At 45.2% G+C, this 12,631-nt stretch overlaps 1 protein-coding gene across 14 annotated transcripts in view; it reads left to right on the forward strand.

The window, feature by feature from the left end:
• The window catches only part of LOC125748800 (triple functional domain protein-like), a 101,153-nt gene that overhangs the window by 38,851 nt on the left and 49,671 nt on the right, over positions 1 to 12,631 (forward strand). For all 14 annotated transcript variants that reach the window (XM_049025435.1, XM_049025424.1, XM_049025429.1 and 11 more), the window contains 6 exons: positions 3,082 to 3,156; positions 5,126 to 5,240; positions 6,098 to 6,290; positions 7,330 to 7,842; positions 8,578 to 8,700; positions 11,335 to 11,526. In XM_049025435.1, the coding sequence (XP_048881392.1) occupies positions 3,082 to 3,156; positions 5,126 to 5,240; positions 6,098 to 6,290; positions 7,330 to 7,842; positions 8,578 to 8,700; positions 11,335 to 11,526 (1,211 nt within the window). The remainder of the gene's footprint in view (positions 1 to 3,081; positions 3,157 to 5,125; positions 5,241 to 6,097; positions 6,291 to 7,329; positions 7,843 to 8,577; positions 8,701 to 11,334; positions 11,527 to 12,631) is intronic.

Raw genomic sequence — 12,631 nt, forward strand, 5'->3', positions numbered from 1 at the left:
GGTCTTATTCTGCATATCTGCCATGTCTGGTGTTTAGAAGCTGCTCGTATCGTTTTTGAAATGATGTGTAAGTAGCACCAAACAGTGACTGAGTTATAAGATTGTGATTCCTTACTGTGCTGGGGGTAAATTTCCGAATTTCCATAGTGGGGGTAGTAATTTCCTTTACAGTAAAACTGGAGGTAAACATATTCCTCTTGTTCCTTTAAGTTCTTGAACATAATGTAACATTAGCTTAACCTTTTCCACTCTGCAGCACTGAATTACTCGTAATGAGCTAGATTATGAGTATTTTTAAGACAGTGTAGCCCCAGTTTGCCCTGTAGCTCCTAAAGCAAAGAATAATAAAGCATAGCGCTGGATTTGACTCTCCTTCCAGCTCTGGTATTTGGTGCAGTGGGTGTGTAGAAAATGACTAACCTGTTGTTCGACCTACTTTTGAAGATCTTACAGCGTGACGATTCTCCACGCAGATGGTGAATCTGAACTCCCAGCTTAGGAGCAATGGCAGGCTGCTTTAACCAGCATGGGAGGGTGGGTGTGGGTGTGCCCCTCAGCAGAGCTGGGGGATCGATTCTGACCTTTCCTCGATTGGTGTCCAGCCTTCCTACCCACACCGCACGAGCCCCTCATGTCTTTTGAGGTTGAATGAATATGACCCAGATTAATGTCCTCCTGAGAAGTGTCCCAGTGGAGATGTCCACAAGGAGGCACTCTATATGTCATTGTAGGGTAGGAGACCTCAGGGCTTGGAGAGACTGAGGGGTGCAGTAGATCATCATCATGGCACCCGGGCTCTATTGTCTTTAGAACGTTACTATGCAATTCCAGAACCTTCACAGGATCTGAGTCTCGAACCACAGTCCAGGCAGAACTTGTCAGCTCACCCTTCCTCAAATGAGAAATATGCTTTCACTATAATTCTGGTAGCTTCTCGTTCCTCCTGTCTCTTTCTCCACAGTCTGCCTGATCCACTTTTCTAAAGGCAAACATCACTTGACAAATCCCCGGAATAGTGTGATGTCCTGTGACAGGTCATCAGGCCTCATAACTGCTGACTACATAGTGTTACAAAATTGCTAACCTCCATTTTATCATCACCTGTTGAGTGGCTACTGTAGATGGTCACAGAAAATACGTTGATCTTCATCACACCATCATTAAGGAAAACCTGAGGAACACCTCAGTTTGAGGAAAACCTGAGGAAAACCTGGTTCAGTTTATCCACATTCCCATAAGGCTTTGCACTGGTTGTTATCTCTGACTACTTTTCCTCATTTTCTGTAAAATCTCATCAATGACTTCCCATCTGATCAGTATGTCATCATCCAACCGACACACTGTCCAAATGTCTTTGGACTTGGTTCCCCCTGGGTGGAGAAATGCAAAAACAAACTCTCACCTCTCCTCGCCACCACAGGAGCTGAGGAGATTAGCAGCTTATCCGCAAGGCAGTAAATATGCACACGACGCGTATCGCGGCAGCTTCTATAAACAGGCCCCAGGTTTGAATGAATATCAGAAATAGAAACTCACTCTGACGTAACCTGGGTTCGACGTCCACAACCAGATGGTAGATGTGCCCGTGCTGAAGTCAACACCAAAATGTTACCGCTAATTTTAAACATTTTGCTGATATTCTTCCAAAGCTTATTTTTGACTTGATACAATCCTGCCAATTCACTTTAGCTTGAAACTGTAGGAAAATTAATGATGCTAATAGTAATATCACACAGGATATTTCTCAAGTACATTATTTTAACGACCTGATTGGTTTGAGACTCGTTTTGTAGAACTGCTTGCTTGCTTGATGTGTCAGTAAATATACTTTGATAAACTGATCAAAGCATTAACTAAGCATTAGCAAAGTAGAGCGTTTACTCTTGTTTACTCACGTCAGCCCCAGGACAGATACCTGTTGTTTTCCGTGAAGCAGCACCAAGAGATGTAATGTCTAATTTCACTATATTCCGGCTACTAGCTTAAACAGTAAAACACCTAAAGCGAATGATGGGGAACTATAAACGTCTGATTGGAGGCAGAGCGAGTCATGAGCAGCTTAAGCTTGCAAACTGAGACCCCAGTCACGATATTCCTGCCGCCTGGCCTGCTGTGAGATCATCACGACTTGGAGGGGGCGGGTGGAAGGAGATCTGTGCCTCAGTGCGTTTCTAATCTCCGTTTGTCATGGAAGCTCAGGCTCCTTGTTTGTAGAGTTAAGCAGAGACTCTAAATGTAAATAAAATCAGGCAGCGTCTTTTTGAAACTAGGAGACTGTGATCGTTTATATGTGTTTACTTTCCCTGGTTGAGCTTCGTCTGTTTGTTGATTGTGTCCATGACTTTTGCAGACCCTGGTCTTATTGAATAAGTCTCAAAGTACCAGATTGCTGGTCACTTTCACTCCCAAGACAGTTTTATACAGCCTGTTACATGTTATTAAGTCATCACTAAATCTGCCTCGCTGATTAATCTTTTGTTTAAAAGCAAAAGAGAAAACTATGTAAGGTCTATATTCCACCAACCGCCACCGGCAGGCCGGCCCGATAAGTTATACTGCTGGCAGGTCGGATCTGCAAGTTATACTGGTAAGAAGACCTCCAGGCCAGTAGCCCCTTGGTTATTTGAGTTTGAGACCCCTGAAGTGGTGAGACATGATGAAATGGCTAGTGTTTCGCTACCATCATCTCTGCCATGACTTTTTATATTTCTTTGTGTGCTTGTTTGCTTGTCGTTCTTTTCCTCTCTCTCCCACGATGTATCTGTAAATCCGTCAGGCCTGCCTGGGAATATCCAAGAGCTTCTGTGTTTGCACACTTTGCTGATCAACATTGCAGCTCAGCTCCTCCTCAGCTGCACAGCTCTGTGGAAATTTTCTAGATCCGCGTCGTTACGTTCCGCTCCGTGGTTTTGCTCGTTTTCTGTTTTGACATTTTGGTCTTGTTAGTCACAGACAAAATAAACGCGATGATAAGCTAGATAATAATCATATATTCTGCAGAGAGAATTAATTTATCCTGAAGGATTTCACTGGAACTTGATCTTTTAACTTTGTTTTTCTTTCCCTCCCTCCTCCCTTTAGGGTTTCGCAAAAATGAAGATATGAAAGCGGTGGAGGTTCTGCCAATCCTGAAGGAGAAGGTGGCGTTTCTGTCAGGTGTGTGACTTTGTTCCCCCCCCGAGGTGCCCCCACGTTAGACCGTGGGTCGCAGGAAGTTGCAGTCGCTTCACGTTCCCTTTCTGCAAACAGCCAGTTTCTGTTCTAACACAGCTGCCGTTTCGGTTGGCAGATCTGATTTCTTTCTGATAAAAAGCACTGCCAGTATCCAAAGACAAAGGCACCATATTGGCCCATGTTCTCACCTATGTGGGTAGAGCAGGATTATTAGCATATATTGCATAATTTAATACACATATGTGTATAATTAAATGGAGCATTTTGGGATATATAATACTAGATGCAGGTTATGGGTCCTTAACTTTTTACTTTCTGTATTATATTCTCATTATATGCCCTTATGAGAAATACTTATGAGAAATATGGCATGTATTTAACAGTTCTGCTGTCACTGTGGTATTAAATTACCAGAATGAAGCTTCCGTTGTGGACTGACCTTGCTCCACATTGTGTACACTCTACAAAATGGATTGAATTTAACAAACAGTAATTTCTGTTCCCGGATGATTCTGTCCGGAATTTGAGTAAACCAGGAGGCCCTTGGAATCCTGCCAAAGCAAAGGTGGAGAGCAACTTCTGTGTGACTCACCAAGTCGTCATACAGTGTGTCCACAGGGGACTCGTCATGTCATCATACAGTGTGTCCCCACAGGACTCGCCATGTCGTCATACAGTGTGTCCCCAGGGGACTCGGCATGTCGTCATACAGTGTGTCCCCAGGGGACTCGCCATGTCGTCATACAGTGTGTCCCCAGGGGACTCGCCATGTCGTCATACAGTGTGTCCCCACGGGACTCGCCATGTCGTCATACAGTGTGTCCCCAGGGGACTCGCCATGTCGTCATACAGTGTGTCCCCACGGGACTCGCCATGTCGTCATACAGTGTGTCCCCAGGGGACTCGCCATGTCGTCATACAGTGTGTCCCCACGGGACTCGCCATGTCGTCATACAGTGTGTCCCCACGGGACTCGCCATGTCGTCATACAGTGTGTCCCCAGGGGACTCGCCATGTCGTCATACAGTGTGTCCCCACGGGACTCGCCATGTCGTCATACAGTGTGTCCCCAGGAGACTCGCCATGTCGTCATACAGTGTGTCCCCACGGGACTCGCCATGTCGTCATACAGTGTGTCCCCACGGGACTCGCCATGTCGTCATACAGTGTGTCCCCACGGGACACGCCATGTCGTCATACAGTGTGTCCCCAGGGGACTCGCCATGTCGTCATACAGTGTGTCCCCAGGGGACTCGCCATGTCGTCATACAGTGTGTCCCCACGGGACTCGCCATGTCGTCATACAGTGTGTCCCCAGGGGACTCGCCATGTCGTCATACAGTGTGTCCCCACGGGACTTGCCATGTCGTCATACAGTGTGTCCCCAGGGGACTCGCCATGTCGTCATACAGTGTGTCCCCACGGGACTCGCCATGTCGTCATACAGTGTGTCCCCACGGGACTCGCCATGTCGTCATACAGTGTGTCCCCAGGGGACTCGCCATGTGTCTCCGCGTAGGGGTGCTGCAGATGTCTCACGGAAGTTAGGGGCTGCTACATATTTGAACCTTTCTGAGTATTATCCAGCACAAAGTCATCAGCCCACCATACAGCCTGTTTAATGTCAGATTATTCAGAGATGTCTTGGCTCAGACAGATGTTTCTGGAGACACACTCAAGACTGAATGAATTATATTGTTTCCATCAGTCTTCTACAGTCTTGCTTGAATATATTACCCCAATGACAATACATTAAGAATCATTATTAAAGACAACTGTTCGCTTTAGCATGTTGTAGCTTGAGACTGAAAGCCAAATTATGTTTCTATGACGTACAATTAGTGTGAGTAGGTCTTACTTGATTTTGAAATATGCACGTTTAGCTACCTGGTTATTGGCTGGCTTATTCTGGATAACGGCAGTGATATTTTGATCGACTTATTGCTTCCAGGGGGCAGAGACAGGCGTGGGGGTCCCGTTCTAACGTTTCCAGCAAGAAGCAACCACGACAGAATACGACAAGACGACCTGCGGAGCCTAATAGCATACCTCGCTGGAATTCCCAGGTACAAAGTTGGTTTTTTACACCTGACCAAAACAAAGACTCTGTGTCAATTTAGGCTTCCCTTTCAGGGAAACATCTGAAGGCTAACTTGAAGCCAATGTGTTCAGCTACGAAGGAGACTGTAACTTCACGATCGATGGTCACCATATTAGCCGATCGTCACGGTATCCCCTAAGACATGATTAACATGGAGCATAGACCAGCGACTGCATTGCAGGTGCAGTGTCGGTCCCTCTGCCTCTCCAAAGCTCATTAAAAAGTAGCAGCCCTGTGCTGTCCAGAATGTAGGTTATCCTCCTCTCTGGGGTCCTCTAGCTCTTCTGTTGCGGGTGCGGGTGGGGGTGGGGACAGGGGCTGTCGGTTCTGGATGAAGAAAACTTGCAGCAGCTTCCAGTGCTGTGAAAAGTCCTCTCTTCCTTCATTCCCTTCTTCCTTCCTCTGTAGTGGGGAGACAGGGTCAGTACGTCGCCCCTCAAGGAATTTGCCGACGTGCGGAACTCTTAGGGAGTCAAGTACTGTGTTCAGATTTGGTTGGACGCAGAGCAGAGGGGTTTTCTGCTCCGGGGTAATTTGGACTAGGGAGGCGTAGGGAGCAGTTATAAGCGAAGGGGAGGAGCAGGAGGAGGGGCTCGGGAACGTAGGGCCTCGTAGCGTGAGCAAGGCAGATGTTAGCGAGATCGAAAGCAGACGATGCCCCGCATTGAATCGGGGTGGCTTGAGAGAGCTGGTCCTCATTCGCTCTCTCTCTCTGTTCCCGTTTCGAGGACTAGCTCAGATCTCTCCCTACGCTACGGGTAAGTTTGCCTGAAGCATACAGGTTAAACAGCTGCTCCTTGTTTTCCCCGTGATTTACCCCAGCGAGGAGGTTAGCAGACATGGCTTTACCGTCATCGTGGACATGCGGGGGTCCAAGTGGGATTCCATCAAGCCGCTTCTGAAGATCCTGCAGGAGTCCTTCCCCAGCTGCATCCACGTCGCTCTCATCATCAAGCCCGACAACTTCTGGCAGAAGCAAAGGACTAATTTTGGCAGCTCGAAGTTCGAATTCGAGGTGAGTCCCGGCTGCTGGCCCGTTAACACCTGCAGAGACCTTCTGAGCAGATCTGCTTTTGTGTCACCATCGCACACGCGCCTGTGAGATGGACAGAACAGAAAACTGGCGGCAAGACGTACCTGTTGCGGCATTATTGAGATGTAGGGAAGTCTCTGTCAATTCACATCGGTTTTTAAGTTTTCTTGGGCTGTGAAATTGCAGCATATGCTTCTCTGGATTCTAGGCTGAGGATGCGGCTCGGTGCGTTATAATTATTGTACGGTGGTGAAATGGGCCCCAGACATCTTTCCCTTTAAATCAGATAAAACAGCATCAAGTCGGGAAGGACGCGTAGCGTGACACGCTCTCCACAGGCGACGCGTAGTTTGTTTCCTTAATTGTTTTTTTTTTTTTAAATTGGTAGAATTTCGGAGTGTTTTCAGTTTTCATCTGCTCTTTACTCTCCTGCTTATGAATTTTTTCCCCCCATTTTTATTGCATTAATAATTCTGTTCGTACTAGTTTTGAGTGGTGGAATGAGTTCAATATATTATCAGCGGTAGTTAAGCTGGAATTTTTGATTTTTCTCATTGCACCTTTTTATGTATCTGTTCTTATAGAGTATGCAAACATACAGTGTGTGTGCGTGTGTGTGTGCGTGTGTGTGTGTGTGTGTGTGGATTAGGTTAAGGAAAATATATACATACACGTGTATGTTCATGCAGTATGTCTCATGTATGTCAAACAGTCATGAATGCTATTAACATGTCCATATTCAGGAGTTTTATTTATTTTTTTCTGGTTATATCCTTATGATATGGTGTCACAGCAGCTGTCAACTTTTAAACTAAGAACAGAAATGTGTTTAGCATTATATTTCTGCACTTTTATTTACAGACGGCCCAGATTTCTGCTCTGCTATACCTGTCTTTTTCACGACAGAAACATCTCCTTCACTTGCATTTTGAGCCTGTTTCCCGTAGTATTTCTGAGCATTGGCTTTCACCGGGATTAAATGTGATTTAACCTCTGGCCCCTCCCACCCCCTCTTCTCCAGACTACCATGGTGTCTTTAGAGGGTCTCACAAAGGTAGTGGACCCCTCTCAGCTCACACCAGATTTCGAGGGCAGCCTGGATTACAACCACGAGGAGTGGATCGAGATCCGGGTCGCGTACGAGGACTTCGTCAGCAATGCGTCGCATATGCTGGCCCGTCTGGACGAGCTCCAGGAGGTACTGTCCAAGAAGGAGCTCCCACCGGACTTGGATGGGGCACGGCGTGCCATTGAGGAGCACTCGGGCCTGAAGAAGAAGGTGGTGAAGGCCCCCATCGAGGAGCTCGACTCGGAGGGCCAGAAGCTCCTGCAGCTCATTGAGAACAGCGAGTGCTACACCAACCAGAGTACAGGTGTCACCAACGGCGACCTGCAGGGCCTGATCCCAAAGGTCTCCGGGCTGCTGGATAAACTCCACTCCTCCAGGCAGCACCTGCACCAGATGTGGCATGTGCGCAAACTCAAGCTGGACCAGTGCTTCCAGCTCAGGCTCTTTGAGCAGGATGCTGAGAAGGTCAGTGTGGACGCAGGATGTAGGATGCCGCTCGATGAGATGTTCTCTTCAGTCTAAGCCAGGGGTCTCAAACTCAAATTACCTAGGACCTACTGGCTATTAGGAGTAGACTTGAGTTTTTTTTTATAACCCAAAAGAGAGGAGAGGGGGAAAAAGATGTATCGAGTATAATTTTTGGTTAATCTGTAAGACAACCAAGTCAATGCAGATTAATGAAAAAATACAATAGAAAATGAAAGTGGAAAGATTTAATGATGATGAATCAAAAATGTAATTGGCTGTAAAAAAAAACATTGTGTGTGTCGGATCTGGCCTGCGGGCTTGTAGTTTGTGACCTCTGGTCTAAACAAGACTTTCACCATTAGTAGCCTGAGACATTCAGAAAATATGGGTGTTATTTCAAACAAAAGACTCTTATCAGATAAACTGCTTCATGCATCAGTTATGCTTTAATAATAATGCAGATGATATCAGTGGTCGCCCTCTGGGGGATGGAGCAGAGGAACACAGCTGCAGGCTTTGCCAAAATGATAGACTTTTGTGCATGTGTTGATTTGTTTGTTGTGAGCCTGCAAGGTGCATAATTGGCTTGTGGTTTTATAATATCGATTCGAGGCTCCCTCAGAATATCCACCCGGGAAAGATTTCACAGTCACAGACTGTGGCACCCCCACGTCACGTGGCCTTTCCCAGAGCGATCCTCACAGTGTCTGTCTCGGCCTGCTCCCCCTGCAGATGTTTGACTGGATCATGCATAACAAAGGCCTGTTCCTGACCGGCTACACCGAGATCGGGGCCAACAACCAACACGCCATGGAGCTACAGACCCAGCATAACCACTTTGCCATGAACTGCATGGTGAGTGATAGATATGCTGACTTTATATGGTGCACCGACTAGAGTCTGATGTTGGCATGGCCTGTATGTCAGTCTTTAGTCATTTACTGTATCTGAAATACCAGGGATGGGATGCTTTGGAGGTGCCAGTGATTGACTTTGTCTGTCCACTTTCTATTGGGTGGGTTGTTTTATTTTTGCGTTCCCATTGGGTTGAGCGAGTGATTGACAGTTCCTGATCATTCCACCCAATGTGGATTTTGATCTATCAGTACTCTTGACATTGACATGAACTTCCTGATGAATAGATAAAAAGTTTGCGGATGCGATCCTGCAGGAACCTTGTACGAAGTAGTGAAGTCATTAAGAGTCGACCGCGAGTTGAATAGAGCGATTGACATGAAGCACTATACCGCTGAACCACAATGATAAGGGAATTGCAGTTAAGACTTCTGTTTTAAAGAAAAAATTAGTGTCCACGTTTTGGCCAGTTTCTTCACCATTATTCTGCTGTCTAATAGAAGATATATGAAGGCTTCTTACAGTTTTATGAACAGTACAATAACACCCTAGGGCATCTAACAAATTCATGAATCGTAGGGTAAAAGCTAAAACCTTACAACTGAACTCAGACCCGTGGTACACACCAGTCTACAAGGCCTTGCTAGCCATCCTCGCGACAGGCCTCAAGGCAGAAACAGCCACTTTGGTGTGGCCTACGCCGATTAAAAGTCATGTCGCTAAAGCATGCCTGCAATTTTTTTTTACCATCTTTCTTCCCTCTGTTCTGTTGGAGGCTTGCGGCTGGGAATGGGAGAAACTCTGGCAAACATCTGTCCGGCGAACGTAATTAGGAGTCACGTTGCGTACAAACGTCATGTTCCTCACAGAAAAAAACACGGAGGCTCATTCAACGCTGTTTTTATTTTCTTCAAAGCAGTGGACTATCCTCCCAGCTTCCCAGAATTATTTTTCATTCTTTTGATGTATTTTTATTAGATTTTTTTCTTTTTTTTATGGTTTGATGGGGAAGCAGGGTGTGCTGCTTCTTATACCTCCACCAAAGCGGATTAGAAGAGAGCCCTGTCTGAGCGTTTGGATCTCATGTATTTATCTAGGGTATTTCTTCACGGTCCGGGTGAGTTGCCTTTAAAACGCGAGTCTGTGTTGTTGCCCTACAGTGGTCTGGTCTCCTGTTCCTCATGGATAGACAATAGCTCTGAAGAATGGATGGATGGTCGTTGTTTTAATGTTTGTAAAAGCTTTATTTCTTCATTGCTTTGAATAGCCGGACTGTGGTGTAACAGCAGCATGTGTTCAATCATTTTGCACCAAAGAATTATGCATTTAGTTACTTTATAAAAATTCAAGGATCGCGACCATATCTGAATTGTAATTGCAGCGTTAGCCTTGTGCCATTTGTTTGAGGTGATTTCGATTCATTATAAGTAATTACTCCAGTCATTTAGGTTCTTCTGTGGTTTGACTTGCTATGAGCTGTATCAGTGCTAGCACTGGGAATTCCGTTGTGCTGTTCAGGACGGAGATGAAAATTAGTTTTGTGGCTGTTGTAAGGCATGTGATCTCTATGAGTTTCCTCTGAGGTCTCAGACCACCCACCACCCTGCAGATGAGTGGGTGAGCAGAAAGGTCCTGTTTGGATTTATGCTAATGAAGGTAGCTTGGCATGTTAAAAACTACACTGTTTAATGGTTGTTAATCCTCAGTGCTCAAGTTGGGTGTGACCCCTAGTGGTGCATGAAGGAACTGTTTTAATTATCTACCGTTGAATCATTGAAAATAATATGGCTGTTTATTTGGTTAATTTTATGAAGTGATGTTCTGGAAACACTGATGTATTTCACAGAGAGAAAATTTAAACTTTTCTTTCAATTTTAGTTTTTTGTTTTTGTGTCAGTATTGTATGTGCAGGAGATTGTATTGTGAACGCTTCTTGGAAAATAAGTAGGTACGCAGTCATCTGGTGGCGCTTAACTTGTGTGCAGGAGGGACTCTTGGAGAATTTATGTTTTGCCTAGCAGTTAAGAAACACAGCATATGTTCGTGGTTCATGTTCCCAAAGGACCCCCATGTTGTATCGCTGTTTATTTTATGTTCACTTAGAACTCAATAATAAAATCTCACCATATATAACCCTATCATGAACTATTACACTTCTCAGCAAACGCTGGATTGATCCGACATAGTGATGTCACTGCAGCGTCGGCAGATATCCATTCAGTGTGTGCAGGGCGTGGTCTGTTTCACCCCTAGAGGGTGCCAATACTCACAAGGCATGTCGATGATTTGTATATATGCATCTGTGCATAAGCTTCAAGGCCATGTTTTACATTTAAACAGTTGTGACAGGTAAGGGAATATGTTTTTATTTACCTTGTTTATATTGGCCTTGAACTACTTTGACTGTCTAACATTTACAGTATAAGCACAATATACTATTAATATAGATAATTGGATAGACTAACTTTCCATGCTGAAGGTGTCGCACATAAATGCCATTTATAATGTCCACCTTATCCTTCTCCAGATTCCCCAGTCAGAAACACCTCTCGCTGCTTCTCCTGCCTCCGCTTGGCGCGGGGCTCATGTGACCCCACCCCCCTGAAGCCCCGCCCTCTTATGTCTCTCCTTCAGAACGTCTATGTCAATATCAGCCGTATCATGTCAGTGGGCAACCGGCTGCTGGAGTCAGGTCACTACGCCTCGCAGCAGATCAAGCAGCTCTCCGGGCAGCTCGAGCAGGAGTGGAAGGCCTTCGCCGCTGCCCTGGATGAGCGCAGCAACCTGCTGGAGATGTCCGCCGTCTTCCATCAGAAGGCCGATCAGGTGACCCTCCGCTCCCCTCCCCTCATTGGCTGCTGCTGTTTTCTCATCATTCTCATGTAGTGATTTCTTTCTTTTTTTTCTTTTTTTTTTAGCATGTTTGTTATGAGATTTTTTTTACTTTCTTTTTGACGTTTTCAGGCCTCCTCACATGTAGTTTGTTCCAGTAACAGCAGCAAACATCTGGGTTGTTTTGCACTTCCAGGTGTTCTCTGTGATTGTTAACTGCAGCACCACTGGGTACTCAGACTAGGGGTGGGTGGTACACTGGTGTCATAGTTGACACTGGTGTCATTACCGGTGTGATTGTGCCCCACGATATGGATTTATACTACACACCATGAGAAGTCTATACCCTAATTATACAATAGCTTATTAATGAAAAAATTATTTAATTTTCCTCAAAGGTTCCATTGTAATCTGAAGACTTGTCCTTATACAGTGTATTTATCTTTCATGCTCACTCACACTTTCATACTCTCAAATCTATATTATTCCATTATAAACCTAAAATTGGCAACATCAGAAGCACTGGGGTAGTTTGAAAACCCTATAGACTATTTATAAGTTAATACAAATGTTACATACGTGTAAATGCGTGTGCAGACTAGTCTCGAATTGAAAATCTCACTCCAGCCAGCAGATCAAAGTTGGCAATCCCGAGTTTTATTTGAAACGACATTTATGTTGTTACTCTGACAATTAAAAAAGCAAATATGAGAAAACATTACGTACCACTTTTTATATCTTTCTGAAATAGGATCGCCCAACTGTAATAGCAATTAAAGTGTACTTGATATATTAAAAAATATTTTTGTTTAATTTACATAAAGGGACGGCTACCTCTCCCAAAGCTTGGAAAAAAAAGTAATATCATGATATAACGTCGTCACCGTCCAAAAAGTGAAAAATACCAAGATGATCATTTTAGGCAGTGTCTCCCAGCCCTCACTCACAGCCACAGCCAGATACAGGAAGCAGTATGGCCACTGGCATCATCAAAGATCAATTACCCCCCCTCACTGCCTCTTTTTAGGAGGTTCTACAGCCTTAGAGGCAGGATACTGAGACTTAAAAACAGCCTGGCCCCCTCCCAGTCTATTCCAGG

Source organism: Brienomyrus brachyistius, chromosome 9 (genome assembly GCF_023856365.1).
Source record: "Brienomyrus brachyistius isolate T26 chromosome 9, BBRACH_0.4, whole genome shotgun sequence".
Classification (NCBI taxonomy): domain Eukaryota; kingdom Metazoa; phylum Chordata; class Actinopteri; order Osteoglossiformes; family Mormyridae; genus Brienomyrus; species Brienomyrus brachyistius.